The 17,659-nt window shown below is 37.0% G+C and overlaps 1 protein-coding gene across 1 annotated transcript; it reads right to left on the minus strand.

Annotated features, from left to right (window-relative positions):
- Positions 1–10,309: 10,309 nt before the first annotated feature.
- On the minus strand, positions 10,310–17,305 carry LOC127702842 (collagen alpha-1(XII) chain-like). The gene is made up of 5 exons (XM_052207145.1): positions 17,215–17,305; positions 14,462–15,019; positions 13,345–13,422; positions 11,277–11,376; positions 10,310–10,846 (listed from the first exon to the last, which is right to left on the minus strand). Exons 1-5 carry the CDS (start codon positions 17,303–17,305, stop codon positions 10,651–10,653), a joined length of 1,023 nt encoding a protein of 340 aa, XP_052063105.1. The 3' UTR covers positions 10,310–10,650.
- Positions 17,306–17,659: the final 354 nt, after the last annotated feature.

Raw genomic sequence — 17,659 nt, forward strand, 5'->3', positions numbered from 1 at the left:
AGTGAGAGCAAAGACTGGTTGACTCAAAGACAAGAATGATGTGTCTTGTTAGGGTGACAGCTCTTCCTGCATACTGTTAAACAAGTTTGTTAAAGATCTGGCTCATTGTGAAGGGTTGTCTCAAAAACAAGAATAATGTGTCTTGGTGAAGTGACAGCTCTTCCTGCATACTGTTAAACAAGTTTGTTAAAGATCTGACTCATTGTGAAGGGTTGGCTCAAAGACAAGAATAATGTGTCTTGGTGGTGTGACAGCTCTTCCTGCATACTGTTAAACAAGTTTGTTAAAGATCTGACTCATTGTGAAGGGTTGGCTCAAAGACAAGTATAATGTGTCTTGGTGGTGTGACAGCTCTTCCTGCATACTGTTAAACAAGTTTGTTAAAGATCTGGATCATTGTGAAGGGTTGGCTCAAAGACAAGAATAATGTGTCTTGGTGGGGTGACAGCTCTTCCTGCATACAGTTAAACAAGTTTGTTAAAGATCGGCTCATTGTGAAGGGTTGGCTCAAAGACAAGAATAATGTGTCTTGGTGGAGTGACAGTTCTTCCTGCATACTGTTAAACAAGTTTGTTAAAGATCTGGCTCATTGTGAAGGGTTGGCTCAAAGACAAGAATAATGTGTCTTGGTGGTGTGACAGCTCTTGCTGCATACTGTTAAACAAGTTTGTTAAAGATCTGGCTCATTGTGAAGGGTTGGCTCAAAGACAAGAATAATGTGTCTTGGTGGTGTGACAGCTCTTGCTGCGTACTCTTAAACAAGTTTGTTAAAGATCTGGCTCATTGTGAAGGGTTGTCTCAAAAACAAGAATAATGTGTCTTGGTGGTGTGACAGCTCTTGCTGCATACTGTTAAACAAGTTTGTTAAAGATCTGGCTCATTGTGAAGGGTTGTCTCAAAAACAAGAATAATGTGTCTTGGTGAAGTGACAGCTCTTCCTGCATACTGTTAATCAAGTTTGTTAAAGATCTGACTCATTGTGAAGGGTTGGCTCAAAGACAAGAATAATGTGTCTTGGTGGTGTGACAGCTCTTCCTGCATACTGTTAAACAAGTTTGTTAAAGATCTGGATCATTGTGAAGGGTTGGCTCAAAGACAAGAATAATGTGTCTTGGTGGGGTGACAGCTCTTCCTGCATACAGTTAAACAAGTTTGTTAAAGATCGGCTCATTGTGAAGGGTTGGCTCAAAGACAAGAATAATGTGTCTTGGTGGAGTGACAGTTCTTCCTGCATACTGTTAAACAAGTTTGTTAAAGATCTGGCTCATTGTGAAGGGTTGGCTCAAAGACAAGAATAATGTGTCTTGGTGGTGTGACAGCTCTTGCTGCATACTGTTAAACAAGTTTGTTAAAGATCTGGCTCATTGTGAAGGGTTGTCTCAAAAACAAGAATAATGTGTCTTGGTGGGGTGACAGCTCTTCCTTCATATTGTTAAACAAGTTTGTTAAAGATCTGGCTCACTGTGACGGGTTGGCTCAAAGACGAGAATAATGTGTCTTGGTGAAGTGACAGCTCTTTCTGCATACTGTTAAACAAGTTTGTTAAAGATCTGGATCATTGTGAAGGGTTGGCTCAAAGACAAGAATAATGTGTCTTGGTGGGGTGACAGCTCTTCCTGCATACTGTTAATCAAGTTTGTTAAAGATCTGGCTCATTGTGAAGGGTTGGCTCAAAGACAAGAATAATGTGTCTTGGTGGGGTGACAGCTCTTCCTGCATACAGTTAAACAAGTTTGTTAAAGATCTGACTCATTGTGAAGGGTTGGCTCAAAGACAAGAATAATGTGTCTTGGTGGGTTGACAGCTCTTCCTGCATACTGTTAATCAAGTTTGTTAAAGATCTGGCTCATTGTGAAGGGTTGGCTCAAAGACAAGAATAATGTGTCTTGGTTGGGTGACAGCTCTTCCTGCATACTGTTAATCAAGTTTGTTAAAGATCTGACTCATTGTGAAGGGTTGGCTCAAAGACAAGAATAATGTGTCTTGGCGGGTTGACAGCTCTTCCTGCATACTGTTAATCAAGTTTGTTAAAGATCTGACTCATTGTGAAGGGTTGGCTCAAAGACAAGAATAATGTGTCTTGGTGGGTTGACAGCTCTTCCTGCATACTGTTAATCAAGTTTGTTAAAGATCTGGCTCATTGTGAAGGGTTGGCTCAAAGACAAGAATAATGTGTCTTGGTGGGGTGACAGCTCTTCCTGCATACTGTTAATCAAGTTTGTTAAAGATCTGACTCATTGTGAAGGGTTGGCTCAAAAACAAGAATAATGTGTCTTGGTGGGGTGACAGCTCTTCCTTCATACTGTTAAACAAGTTTGTTAAAGATCTGGATCATTGTGAAGGGTTGGCTCAAAGACAAGAATAATGTGTCTTGGTGGTGTGACAACTCTTCCTGCATACTGTTAAACAAGTTTGATAAAGATCTGGCTCATTGTGAAGGGTTGGCTCAAAGACAAGAATAATGTGTCTTGGTGGTGTGACAGCTCTTGCTGCATACTGTTAAACAAGTTTGTTAAAGATCTGGCTCATTGTGAAGGGTTGGCTCAAAGACAAGAATAATGTGTCTTGGTGGTGTGACAGCTCTTGTTGCGTACTCTTAAACAAGTTTGTTAAAGATCTGGCTCATTGTGAAGGGTTGTCTCAAAAACAAGAATAATGTGTCTTGGTGGGGTGACAGCTCTTCCTTCATATTGTTAAACAAGTTTGTTAAAGATCTGGCTCACTGTGACGGGTTGGCTCAAAGACGAGAATAATGTGTCTTGGTGAAGTGACAGCTCTTCCTGCATACTGTTAAACAAGTTTGTTAAAGATCTGGATCATTGTGAAGGGTTGGCTCAAAGACAAGAATAATGTGTCTTGGTGGGGTGACAGCTCTTCCTGCATACTGTTAATCAAGTTTGTTAAAGATCTGGCTCATTGTGAAGGGTTGGCTCAAAGACAAGAATAATGTGTCTTGGTGGGGTGACAGCTCTTCCTGCATACAGTTAAACAAGTTTGTTAAAGATCTGACTCATTGTGAAGGGTTGGCTCAAAGACAAGAATAATGTGTCTTGGTGGGTTGACAGCTCTTCCTGCATACTGTTAATCAAGTTTGTTAAAGATCTGGCTCATTGTGAAGGGTTGGCTCAAAGACAAGAATAATGTGTCTTGGTGGGGTGACAGCTCTTCCTGCATACTGTTAATCAAGTTTGTTAAAGATCTGACTCATTGTGAAGGGTTGGCTCAAAGACAAGAATAATGTGTCTTGGCGGGTTGACAGCTCTTCCTGCATACTGTTAATCAAGTTTGTTAAAGATCTGACTCATTGTGAAGGGTTGGCTCAAAGACAAGAATAATGTGTCTTGGTGGGTTGACAGCTCTTCCTGCATACTGTTAATCAAGTTTGTTAAAGATCTGGATCATTGTGAAGGGTTGGCTCAAAGACAAGAATAATGTGTCTTGGTGGGGTGACAGCTCTTCCTGCATACTGTTAATCAAGTTTGTTAAAGATCTGGCTCATTGTGAAGGGTTGGCTCAAAGACAAGAATAATGTGTCTTGGTGGGGTGACAGCTCTTCCTGCATACAGTTAAACAAGTTTGTTAAAGATCTGACTCATTGTGAAGGGTTGGCTCAAAGACAAGAATAATGTGTCTTGGTGGGTTGACAGCTCTTCCTGCATACTGTTAATCAAGTTTGTTAAAGATCTGGCTCATTGTGAAGGGTTGGCTCAAAGACAAGAATAATGTGTCTTGGTGGGGTGACAGCTCTTCCTGCATACTGTTAATCAAGTTTGTTAAAGATCTGACTCATTGTGAAGGGTTGGCTCAAAGACAAGAATAATGTGTCTTGGCGGGTTGACAGCTCTTCCTGCATACTGTTAATCAAGTTTGTTAAAGATCTGACTCATTGTGAAGGGTTGGCTCAAAGACAAGAATAATGTGTCTTGGTGGGTTGACAGCTCTTCCTGCATACTGTTAATCAAGTTTGTTAAAGATCTGACTCATTGTGAAGGGTTGGCTCAAAGACAAGAATAATGTGTCTTGGTGGGGTGACAGCTCTTCCTGCATACTGTTAATCAAGTTTGTTAAAGATCTGGCTCATTGTGAAGGGTTGGCTCAAAGACAAGAATAATGTGTCTTGGTGGGTTGACAGCTCTTCCTGCATACTGTTAATCAAGTTTGTTAAAGATCTGACTCATTGTGAAGGGTTGGCTCAAAGACAAGAATAATGTGTCTTGGTGGGGTGACAGCTCTTCCTGCATACTGTTAATCAAGTTTGTTAAAGATCTGGCTCATTGTGAAGGGTTGGCTCAAAGACAAGAATAATGTGTCTTGGTGGGGTGACAGCTCTTCCTGCATACTGTTAATCAAGTTTGTTAAAGATCTGACTCATTGTGAAGGGTTGGCTCAAAGACAAGAATAATGTGTCTTGGTGGTGTGACAGCTCTTGCTGCGTACTCTTAAACAAGTTTGTTAAAGATCTGGCTCATTGTGAAGGGTTGTCTCAAAAACAAGAATAATGTGTCTTGGTGGTGTGACAGCTCTTGCTGCATACTGTTAAACAAGTTTGTTAAAGATCTGGCTCATTGTGAAGGGTTGGCTCAAAGACAAGAATAATGTGTCTTGGTGGTGTGACAGCTCTTGCTGCGTACTCTTAAACAAGTTTGTTAAAGATCTGGCTCATTGTGAAGGGTTGTCTCAAAAACAAGAATAATGTGTCTTGGTGGGGTGACAGCTCTTCCTTCATATTGTTAAACAAGTTTGTTAAAGATCTGGCTCACTCTGACGGGTTGGCTCAAAGACGAGAATAATGTGTCTTGGTGAAGTGACAGCTCTTCCTGCATACTGTTAAACAAGTTTGTTAAAGATCTGGATCATTGTGAAGGGTTGGCTCAAAGACAAGAATAATGTGTCTTGGTGGGGTGACAGCTCTTCCTGCATACTGTTAATCAAGTTTGTTAAAGATCTGGCTCATTGTGAAGGGTTGGCTCAAAATCAAGAATAATGTGTCTTGGTGGGGTGACAGCTCTTCCTGCATACAGTTAAACAAGTTTGTTAAAGATCTGACTCATTGTGAAGGGTTGGCTCAAAGACAAGAATAATGTGTCTTGGTGGGTTGACAGCTCTTCCTGCATACTGTTAATCAAGTTTGTTAAAGATCTGGCTCATTGTGAAGGGTTGGCTCAAAGACAAGAATAATGTGTCTTGGTGGGGTGACAGCTCTTCCTGCATACTGTTAATCAAGTTTGTTAAAGATCTGACTCATTGTGAAGGGTTGGCTCAAAGACAAGAATAATGTGTCTTGGCGGGTTGACAGCTCTTCCTGCATACTGTTAATCAAGTTTGTTAAAGATCTGACTCATTGTGAAGGGTTGGCTCAAAGACAAGAATAATGTGTCTTGGTGGGTTGACAGCTCTTCCTGCATACTGTTAATCAAGTTTGTTAAAGATCTGACTCATTGTGAAGGGTTGGCTCAAAGACAAGAATAATGTGTCTTGGTGGGGTGACAGCTCTTCCTGCATACTGTTAATCAAGTTTGTTAAAGATCTGGCTCATTGTGAAGGGTTGGCTCAAAGACAAGAATAATGTGTCTTGGTGGGGTGACAGCTCTTCCTGCATACTGTTAATCAAGTTTGTTAAAGATCTGACTCATTGTGAAGGGTTGGCTCAAAAACAAGAATAATGTGTCTTGGTAGGGTGACAGCTCTTCCTGCATACAGTTAAACAAGTTTGTTAAAGATCTGACTCATTGTGAAGGGTTGGCTCAAAGACAAAAATAATGTGTCTTGGTGGGTTGACAGCTCTTCCTGCATACTGTTAATCAAGTTTGTTAAAGATCTGGCTCATTGTGAAGGGTTGGCTCAAAGACAAGAATAATGTGTATTGGTGGGGTGACAGCTCTTCCTGCATACTGTTAATCAAGTTTGTTAAAGATCTGACTCATTGTGAAGGGTTGGCTCAAAGACAAGAATAATGTGTCTTGGCGGGTTGACAGATCTTCCTGCATACTGTTAATCAAGTTTGTTAAAGATCTGACTCATTGTGAAGGGTTGGCTCAAAGACAAGAATAATGTGTCTTGGTGGGTTGACAGCTCTTCCTGCATACTCTTAAACAAGTTTGTTAAAGATCTGACTCATTGTGAAGGGTTGGCTCAAAGACAAGAATAATGTGTCTTGGTGGGGTGACAGCTCTTCCTGCATACTGTTAATCAAGTTTGTTAAAGATCTGGCTCATTGTGAAGGGTTGGCTCAAAGACAAGAATAATGTGTCTTGGTGGGGTGACAGCTCTTCCTGCATACTGTTAATCAAGTTTGTTAAAGATCTGACTCATTGTGAAGGGTTGGCTCAAAGACAAGAATAATGTGTCTTGGTGGGGTGACAGCTCTTCCTTCATATTGTTAAACAAGTTTGTTAAAGATCTGGCTCATTGTGAAGGGTTGGCTCAAAGACAAGAATAATGTGTCTTGTTAGGGTGACATGTCTTCCTGCATACTGTTAAACAAGTTTGTTAAAGATCTGGCTCATTGTGAAGGGTTGGCTCAAAGACAAGAATAATGTGTCTTGGTGGAGTGACAATACCTGCATACTGTTAAACAAGTTTGTTAAAGATCTGGATCATTGTGAAGGGTTGGCTCAAAGACAAGAATAATGTGTCTTTGTGGTGTGACAACTCTTCCTGCATACTGTTAAACAAGTTTGTTAAAGATCTGGATCATTGTGAAGGGTTGGCTCAAAGACAAGAATAATGTGTCTTGGTGGAGTGACAGCTCTTCCTGCATACTGTTAAACAAGTTTGTTAAAGATCTGGCTCATTGTGAAGGGTTGGCTCAAAGACAAGAATAATTTGTCTTGGTGGTGTAACAGCTATTCCTGCATACTGTTAAACAAGTTTGTTAAAGATCTGGCTTATTGTGAAGGGTTGGCTCAAAGACAAGAATAATGTGTCTTGGTGGGGTGACAGCTCTTGCTGCGTACACTTGAATAAGTTTGTTAAAGATCTGGATCATTGTGAAGGGTTGGCTCAAAGACAAGAATAATGTGTCTTGGTGGAGTGACAGCTCTTCCTGTATACTGTTAAACAAGTTTGTTAAAGATCTGGATCACTGTGAAGGGTTGGCTCAAAGACGAGAATAATATGTCTTGGTTGACTGACAGCTCTTCCTGCATACTGTTAAACAAGTTTGTTTAAGATCTGGCTCGTTGTGAAGGGTTGGCTCAAAGACAAGAATAATGTGTCTTGGTGGGGTGACAGCTCTTTCTGCATACTGTTAAACAAGTTTGTTAAAGATCTGGCTCATTGTGAAGGGTTGGCTCAAAGACAAGATTAATGTGTCTTGGTGAAGTGACAGCTCATCCTGCATACTGTTAAACAAGTTTGTTAAAGATCTGGCTCATTGTGAAGGGTTGGCTCAAAGACGAGATTAATGTGTCTTGGTGGGGTGACAGCTCTTCCTGCATACTGTTAAACAAGTTTGTTAAAGATCTGGCTCATTGTGAAGGGTTGGCTCAAAGACAAGAATAATGTGTCTTGTTAGGGTGACAGCTCTTCCTGCATACAGTTTAACAAGTTTGTTAAAGATCGGCTCATTGTGAAGGGTTGGCTCAAAGACAAGAATAATGTGTCTTGGTGAAGTGACAGCTATTCCTGCATACTGTTAAACAAGTTTGTTAAAGATCTGGATCATTGTGAAGGGTTGGCTCAAAGACAAGAATAATGTGTCTTGGTGGGGTGACAGCTCTTGCTGCGTACTCTTAAACAAGTTTGTTAAAGATCTGGCTCATTGTGAAGGGTTGGCTCAAAGACGAGAATAATGTGTCTTGGTGGAGTGACAGCTCTTCCTGCATACTGTTAATCAAGTTTGTTAAAGATCTGGCTCATTGTGAAGGGTTGGCACAAAAACAAGAATAATGTGTCTTGGTGGGGTGACAGCTCTTCCTTCATATTGTTAAACAAGTTTGTTAAAGATCTGGCTCACTGTGACGGGTTGGCTCAAAGACGAGAATAATGTGTCTTGGTGAAGTGACAGCTCTTCCTGCATACTGTTAATCAAGTTTGTTAAAGATCTGGCTCATTGTGAAGGGTTGGCTCAAAAACAAGAATAATGTGTCTTGGTGGGGTGACAGCTCTTCCTGCATACTGTTAAACTAGTAGTTTAAGATCTGGCTCAGTGTCTCTTTCTAGCAGGTTCTATGTACTGCAAATCCTCTTGGGTAAGTAATCGTTGTCTTGCTTTTTTTTTGTTTTGTTAGTTGTCCTTTGGTTTTGGCTTGGTGCCAATCTGAATAGTCTAGCCTCTTTTCAACTGTTGTCTCGTCTAAATGAAGGCATGCTGTTTCATGGCATTGGCAGCATCAACAATTTGTTAAAGTTTGTGGTTAATCAGCTTTAGATGCTCATTTTTTTTGAAGATTATTTGGACATGTCCCGTCAGTCATAGTCCATTGAAACTTTTGCGTAGTTTACATGTTAAAGTATTGTCATTTTGATTTCAGCATTTGCATTTTACTATCAAAATTACATACAGGCGAGACATCTCTCTATGTCATCAGTTCATTACAGTATTGTGGTACTGTTTCACCATTGTCCCAAGTTAGGGGAGGGTTAAGCGCTAACAAATATGGTTAACTCTGCCAACATTTTGTATGTGCCTTTCTCAAGCCAGTAATCCAGTGGTTCTGGCATGCCATATACAGTATGAAGTTTGCTCTTGTTGAAACATCCTTGACATTTTGTATTCAACGGTTAGTTGTCTCATTGGCAATCATACAACATATATTATTCTATATTCATATCCATATCATATTAACAACGTGTATCCTTTTGAATATGTATGCAATATTTGCCGCTGGACGTTTAGTAGCCATCAATCAATCAATTTGTGGTCAAGGATTCAGGTCCAAAACTTTTTCAGTTTGATAAAGGAAACACTAACAAATGTGTCAATTTCATCAAGTTTGTATAGAATATGTAAAGGCGAATTTTCAGATCCTTTTTCATAGAAGTCAAAGGTTAAACTGAAATCAATGATACAAGGTAAAACCTTTGTGAACATGATTTGGATAAAAGAGCTTGTTCAGTCATCATCGCCACATGTTGACATACTCTTCATGAGGACATGATATTTCAAGGTCAAAGGTCAGAGATATGGAAAACGCCCTTATAGAGTAAATAGTAACTTAACTTTGGAATTTATTTCTATTATTGTTGAATAATTTGAAAAAATACCTAAAACTAGTAGATGATGGAAACTTGGACATAATATATTGACTTTTTAATTTAGTAAAGTATTCCTAGAAGAAAAAGAGACAAGTCAGAATATAATCTAATACATAATATTTGTTGCAAACCTGAAGGAAGTCAGTTTAATAAAGTTACTCAAATTTTTTTCAATAGAAAATAATTCCTTATTAATATCAATATAAAGTTGTTTTCAAGATGATCATTTTTATTTTTTCAGGGGAGGGGTAGCAAATCCCAGGAATGACGGCCTTTTTAGGACATGTCGGGCCGTGTGACCCCTGGCCACAGCAAGTCTCGGACTCGACAATTACTTCTGTGTTTTCCCCATTGCGATGTGTTCTTATTTTAGTAAATGCTGCTATAATAAATTAAGCTGAATGGCCGATTGTTTTGTAAATACAGTATTGAAATTCCGATCAGCAAAAGATGTATTGTATAAATAGCAATAGAAATTTAGTAATTCAAAATCATATATTTTTTTTCTATTTTCAGATTTTAAAATATTTACTGAGAATTTGTAAACTAATTTAAAAAAAACCTACAAAAGACTTATCATGCAAGTTGAAAAAAATAATCTCAATAAAAAGATCTGTGCCAATCAAATAAACATGTTATTACAAAGTTTTAATATTTTTCGGATTACTTTTATTGGTAGGAATAAGGCAAAGCAATCTGATTAATATCAAATGTTTCACTTTGCAACGTATTTGTTTGTGGCTCGTGTACATGCCGTGACAAACAAATCTAGAGGAACAAAGTGAAAGATCTGATTTGAATCCTATTGATGGCAAATAATCATCAGTCAGTCATAGTCGCAAAGTATGTAACACTAATACAAATTTTCCATACCATTAAAAATGCAAAATGAATTGATCTATTTAAACCAGAGGCCGGTACTAGTGTGAGTGGTTGTGATTTCACCGATTGAGATATGTGGAGTAATCAGATAGAAGATTTATTCCGACATACAATAAATAACATGGTTTTACTGCTGCATCGAATAGTGAAACCAATACGTCATCTTTTCTGAAGATGAATATCAGTTCCACATTAGAAATAGAGACCTATATAGACACAAAGAAATGAGTAAATATATACAAGTGACGAGATTTATCGAGATAACAAACAATACTAGACAAAGAGATCATGAGATATTCAACACAACGACAATGTTTTCAATCTAGTCTCCCATATACCGTTGATCCTGCATAGTCAATTGTATCACGTTCCACAAGCCTGAGGATATTCAAAACAATACATCCGTCGGAATTCCGAAGGAGGGAAGAATTGAATAATCTTCATGTATTTTTATACAGAAAACAAATGCTATTTTAGCAGTTCCATTTTAACCTCAGTAAATTATGAAAACTTTCAGTCAAATCACAAAGATCCATGGAACTTTAAAATATTGACAGGTGACGTGGTCTGTCAATCCAGAAGAGTAATAGATGCAATAGACCTAGGAGAAAAGGTCTGTGCTGGTGCTTTTGATGGTATTATTTGTCCTGTTGGTATGCCAGACTGTATAAACTTTGTAGTAAATTTCGCCTTCGCTGGGCCTAGCGGTGCTTGAGTGTACATTCCCGCAGCTGATAACATTGTTGGTATCTTTGCACTCATCTTCCTAAATGAGAGAACACAGACATTTTAAAGATCAAAACAGCTGGTAATATTGCATCACCTAACTAAAAGATACACATATTTCAGTTTTAAAGACTACCATTTTTTATTTTTTTTTATATATAATTCTGCTTAGTATCACAATTTTTGGCTTATGATAACAGGAAATATTCTACTTTATCAAACACTTGCTTAATTTAGAGCATGCGTAAGAGTCCAGGGATTGATAGACTTTGTTTAACCTGTCAAAACTTTAATATTTATACCTTAACAACATTTTCTGCTTCTAGTCCATACATTTTGAGAGAGAGAGAGAGAGAGAGAGAGAGAGAGAGATCCCTTAAACGATGACATATTGATCGTGAAAAACATAACCTAACCATAACCTAACTATAACAGATTTTCAGTAAAAGATGGATGTGTATAAGACTAACATGGCCGCTAATGCTTTAGTTATACCAACACCAATCCCAGCAATAATGGCTGCTGTAGCTGCTACACCGGATACTGCGGCAATGTACACGGGTGTGTTATCTGAAACAAAAAAGATGAAATACTCCTATCTCACATCTGACATTCATGCAATAACTAACAATATCTATTTGTTTTAGTTTGTTGAAAAAGTAAACTGGTCCGCCATTGCGGACCTGTTTCTGTATTGTTATGAGTTACAATTTATGACTAAAATCAGCAAAGACCCATCGAAACAACATCTAATTCAAAAATTTAATAACACTTTTAGATATTTGGATGATATATTGGCTCTCAATAATGACGACTTCAGTATGTACACTAAAGAGATTTATCCTGCCGAACTGACTTTGAATAAAGCTAATACTAACAATGAACACTGCCCATTCCTGGATCTTGATATCTATATCTTTAACGGGAAGCTTAATACCAAAATTTACGATAAAAGAGATGATTTTTCATTTCCTATTGTTAATTATCCATTTTTAGATGGCGACGTTCCCTTGTCACCATCTTATGGTGTTTATATATCTCAACTTGTTCGATTCGCTCGTGTATGTAACAGCGTATTTGATTTTAACGAAAGAAATCTCTGTATTACTGAAAAATTATTACACCAGGGTTTTCGATATCACAAACTAGTCAAAACATTTACTAAATTTTATCATCGGTACAAGGACATCATTCGTAAATATAAATCAACATGCAGACATCTTATACGTTCAGGTATTTCACATCCAATCTTTTATGGTAATATTCTTTACAAAGCACAAAAATGTCGGTATTCACCTCAAAAGCTAACCAAACCTTTAAACAGACTTATTCAGAAGGGATATAGTTACGATACTGTTGTCAGGTCATTAAGGATTGCATATTTTGGTATTGATATTGATTCACTCATAGGGTCTTTGTATCGGAAATAAAAACATTTATTAAAAAACCAGTTGTTAGCATGATACGGGTTATGTTCTTCTCATATATTTTATGATGGTATGATACTTAACCCCTTAAGGGAGGGATTGTGCTTGATTTTCATATGATGAAGACATAATCTTTCAATCAGTTTAATTGAGGTCTGGAGCTGGCATGTCAGTAACTGCTAGTAGTCCTTTGTTAATTTATGTATCATTGTCATTTTGCTTAGTTTCTTTTGTTACCTATTCTGCCATCGGACTCGGACTTCTTTTGAACTCAGTTTTACTGTGCATATTGCTATGTGTTTCTTTATTCTACATTGGCAAGAGGTATAGGGGGAGGGTTGAGATATCACAAAACATGTTTAACCCTGCCGCATTTTTGCGTCTGTCCCAAGTCAGGAGCCTCTGGTTTTGTTAGTTTTTTTAATTTTAGTTCATTTATATGTTTTGGAGTTTAGTATGACATCCATTTTCACTGAACTAGTACACATTTTTATTAAGGGGCCAGCTGAGGCCCACCTCCGGGTGCGGGATTTTCTCGCTGCGTTGAAGACCCATTGGTGGCCTTCGGCTGTTATCTGCTCTTTGGTCGGGTTGTTGTCACTTTGAAATATTCCCCATTTCCATTTTCAATTTTATTCCATCTAAATCTCCGCACCGAAGGCGATAAGTGAACACAACAGAGGTCCAGTTTATTTAAAAAGAGGATACACTCTTGAGTGAATTTTTTTAATATAGCAATCTTTAATCTAATAAAACAAATATAAAGTACGACAATAATTAGAACAAATACGTTGAATCAATTTTAATGACATCTAGTCCTAAATGTCCTGGCTAGGTCAGTATAATCTACATGGAGTGGAACCTCTATGCTACCCGAAATATCAACAAATACGAAAAAAAAATTAACAAATTTAAACAAAGATGAAAGCCAGGTATCGAATGCCAGGTGTAAATTGAGTTTGTTTAAGGAAGTTAGCTTTTAGACTTTGTTATTGGCGAAAAACACTCACCAACTCCATCGTTTAGCACTAAATTGGCTATTTCAACGTTGTTTCTTTTGAATATGAAGAAATTGTTAACCAAATAATAATGGACTAATCATTAAATCTACCTGTACCACTCGTGTCTTCAGTACTGGTGGTATTAAACACCCCACATTTATCTACTGCTGATTCTAACACGTTACTATCTATAAATAAAATAAATATCGGCATTAGTCAGGAATTTTTATCATTTTACTAAAAATTAAAGGTCACTTTTTCAAGATGGGGCTCCCGTCTTTTTTTTTAAAACAAATCCTATCAGCAAACAACAAGATTCATAAACGTTTATCATCAATGAACGGTATCCGCGGTATATTATCACATCCGTATATACTGAATAAGGATCTCCCCACAATATATGAACCGAAGTGAACCCCGATTATTATTATCATTCCTATTAGAAATACATGGACAAACATAAACGAGGGTGGTAAAGGGTTATTTTCGTGCAACGTGTTTTGCCATTTTTATTTCACGTGCAGCCATGAAAAAGGTACGTTATTCACCGTGTTTCGTGAAATCGGTAAAAGGATCAACGTGCAAGAAATTTTTAATTGTTCGTTCATCGTGAAATGGTAATTTTATTTCGCGTTCTTCCGTGCAGATACCCCCCCTTTACGCCCCTCACAAACGTAGCATACAATTTGATTTTCATTTATACAGTGAGGGGGACATTTCATTATCGCGTATATATATATAGCTAACTTGTTTTAATAGAAATTGTGTCCAAACACAAACACAATTGCTTGCTAGTATCCCAAGTATATATTGACGGCTGTCTCGAAATGTTTTACAGGAGTTGGTATAATGAACAAAATAAAAATTGAAAACGAGATCAAAAAAGATATCCTACTAGCTAAAATGACTGGATCACAGCACCTACTATATATGCTTTGATTTTATTTGTCCCTGGCAGTTTGATAATACATGTACATATCATAGTGAATCGTTGTGGTTTTACTTTATGACAGAAAGAAAAAGGACATAGTCAGGTATATATTTTTTTAAAACAAAATGTAGTTTATTACATGTATATGTCATGAAACAAATTCCGTTCTGACTTGTATCAATCATAGGAAAATATAATTAAATCATAGTGTAGTTACCGATGTCTGTAACTCAGTGAGTTTTATTATCATTTTCAAAAATACAACTTTTAATTTACTGTTCTAAAAAAATTATTACCTAACTTTACCACCAATTCTGGTACAAGTAAACACAAATTTGAGAATGTTCCAACTGTGTTAACATAATACGAGTCTGGATCTGAAGCAATAGATTCCAGTTCCGTCATTGATGAAGTGACAACTGAACCAATACCAATAGCATACACTTCAATCCCAGCATTTTGTAGTATGCCGGCTTGGGTACTCGTTTCGGCCGTCTCGGTGGATATTCCATCTGTTAAAACAACCACGGCTTTTGGCACACCGCTTCGAGAACCGTGGCCTGACGTAAAGGTTGAACTGTAGCAAAAGTCCAGAGCATCGTGTGTGTATGTCTGGCCGCTTGGTGTTCTTGATTTTACCGCTTCAATGGCATCCAGGAGATCAGTTTGTGATGTATAGTCGTTCAAATCAAATTCTTCTGTTACTGAATTTGAAAATGTTATCACAGAAATTTGAAGCTCGTCATTGGATGAGCCAATGGTCAACCATTTAGTAACATTGTAAAGAAAGTCAACAGCTTCGTAAAAATCTTCGTAATAAATGCTCCCTGATCTATCTAGGACAAACACAACATCTACAAAACAAAGATAATTGTTATTGTTTAAAGCCTCAAATAAATAGTACACGCTGCTATATGAGTAACAAACAATGTAAACAACAACAAATATGTTTTTTTTGTGTGTCTGTATTTGATTTATGATAAATCGATCCGAGTCTAGTCAAGTTTGGATACATGAAAGGGGTAACATGAATCACAAAAAAAAAATACCAGACACCAAAACAGACCACACCAACCTCAAACACCCGACTCCTAAAATATTCAGACTTAAAACTAAAGACAAACAACAATATTCAAACAACACATGGTCCAGAAAGCTTGACTTAATAAAAATACAAAAAATGCAATGGGGGTAACACTAGTTTTACCTGTGCACAACCACCCCCTTTTGTCTATCGAGACCATATTTTGTAAAACAAAAACACACATTAAAATTCTTGCACAGAGCAACTAAAAACAGGAAATAAAAACGGCAAATACAGTTTGGAAAGCAGGGTCAGAATATTCTCGCTACTACAGGAAGCTAGTTAGTGGATACATTTGACAGCGACTATATAGATCTGCTATCAACACCGAATTCATAGGGCACGAAGCAGTTGTAACTTAAACAACCACTTCGTGACTAGGAACAGACACATCACATGAAATGTGGCTTGGTGAAACTAGTTTTTCTAAGTTCTCAACCCTCTCGCTTTTAATATATATCAGTTGGGTAGTCCTCATAAAATTAATTGCCCGGATTTTTTTTTTGGGGGGGGGGGGATTTCTTTTATAAAGTGCACCACTAGGAGTAATCCTAGTTAAAGAATGAAAACATACATAGCTTTTTGTTTTCTTTGATAAGGCGTTTAGACAAGAAAAAGATACACATACACACACAATGAAAACAACAAAATATTTAACATACAAATATTAAGTCTGCATATATATATCTAGTGTGTGTGTGTGTTTTTTTTATCGAAATATAAAGTGCTTATAGGCTATATTTGGTAAAAGGTTACATTTGAAATACCATACATTATTGTACAAATCGTTTAACTTTTTTTAAAACGCCGATTATCTAAAGGTAAAGAAAATGACTGAGTTAAATTACCTCTTGTGTCAGCTGCTGTTCTTTGCAAAGAATATATTACAAGAAATATGAAAATTTGACAGATAACATATAATCTCATAACAAAATATGTATAATTCAAATTCCACTACATTACAGTTATACCAGACGGTGCATTTTGAAAAACCTGATAATATGAATAAGCCGTTTTAAAGTTTAATCCTTTGTAAGCGAAATTGGTTAAGCGTCTTATAAGGTTAGACAGGGAATGTTTTGTCATTAAACAATGTCACTTGACCAAAACTTAATCAGTACAAAAAGGACAAGTAAGATACATAGACAATTTCTGTCAGAAAACTTTTACGACCCGTCATCATCAAATTTCCCTCTTGTATAAAACCAGTCAATATATATTGATAGAAAATAACAAAAATATGCGTAAAGGCGCTGCAGTATTATTTTTTTTCATAACAATTTTAAAAAGAAACAGGGTAACTTTAATAAAAAAAAAATAGAATAAAAAACATATGCCGAGTCATTTTGTTACAAGGCATTTACTTTTTTTTTACTTTTCATTTTTTTCTGGTTCATTATATGTTCCTTGTATGAGCTTTTATGAATTTCACGTAACATTTTGATTACAAAAGTTATTTATACAGCTAATTATTATCGGGCATCAATTGAGTTTTCCCAATGTCTGTATGAATTTTTAAGAGCTTCAATAAAAAAAATAATGTTGTAACACAACAGCCTAATTTCTTTACGGAAAACGTATTGTCAAATATAAAGCATGAAGCACTAGTCACTGGAAACGGATAGTCCCCTAGGGAGCAAAAACTATTTTACCAAAACGCGTTACTAACGAATTGGTAATAATGACTTGTATAAACGTACAATAACAAGTTCAACGCAGACACCTGTTTCTGGTATAATTTTCAACAAAAACATGTAAACGAGGACTAGAATGTTCCAGCCTTGAATAAGCACGTTAGTCACACTTCATGCTATATTAATCGGAAATAAAAGCTCTTCTTCCTAGAAAAGAGTGCCGTTTCTCTTCAAACCAACCAAGATTGCAAGTGTGGTTTCGCTGAGTCAGCTAAGGTTCAAGGTGGCAAAAAAAAATCCAACAGTTTCTGATACGTTTTGATGGGATTACACGTAGGTTCTTCAGTTCTTGTGAGATACTGAAACAGAAAGCCTGGCACGTCAAAAGGTTCAATCAGTCTGCTACCAATTTCATCCGTCATCTATTGTCAAAACTTTTATGATTATGTAGCTCTTGTGTGTTTTGTATGCTTGCTTTGTTTTAAACGTGCTTGCATTAAATGTTTTGTTTGTAATAAGACGATATAAAAGCTCAATCAAAAGCTTATGTTTTCTGCTTACAAACACATATTCGTCTATATATGAAGAGGTACTTATATTAAAAAAAAACGCGTATTTTAACCATACGAAATTGCATTCAGTAAAATCACTGAATCATATGTCAACACTGTTGAGCCGCAGCACGCCAGTCATTATCAAAATCACTGCAAAAATATATTAATCAGATTGTCTATCAGTAAGAAAAAATGTCTAAACAATTTAGTAAGTTACTAATA

This window comes from Mytilus californianus, unplaced genomic scaffold (assembly GCF_021869535.1).
Source record: "Mytilus californianus isolate M0D057914Y unplaced genomic scaffold, xbMytCali1.0.p SCAF_5, whole genome shotgun sequence".
NCBI lineage: Eukaryota > Metazoa > Mollusca > Bivalvia > Mytilida > Mytilidae > Mytilus > Mytilus californianus.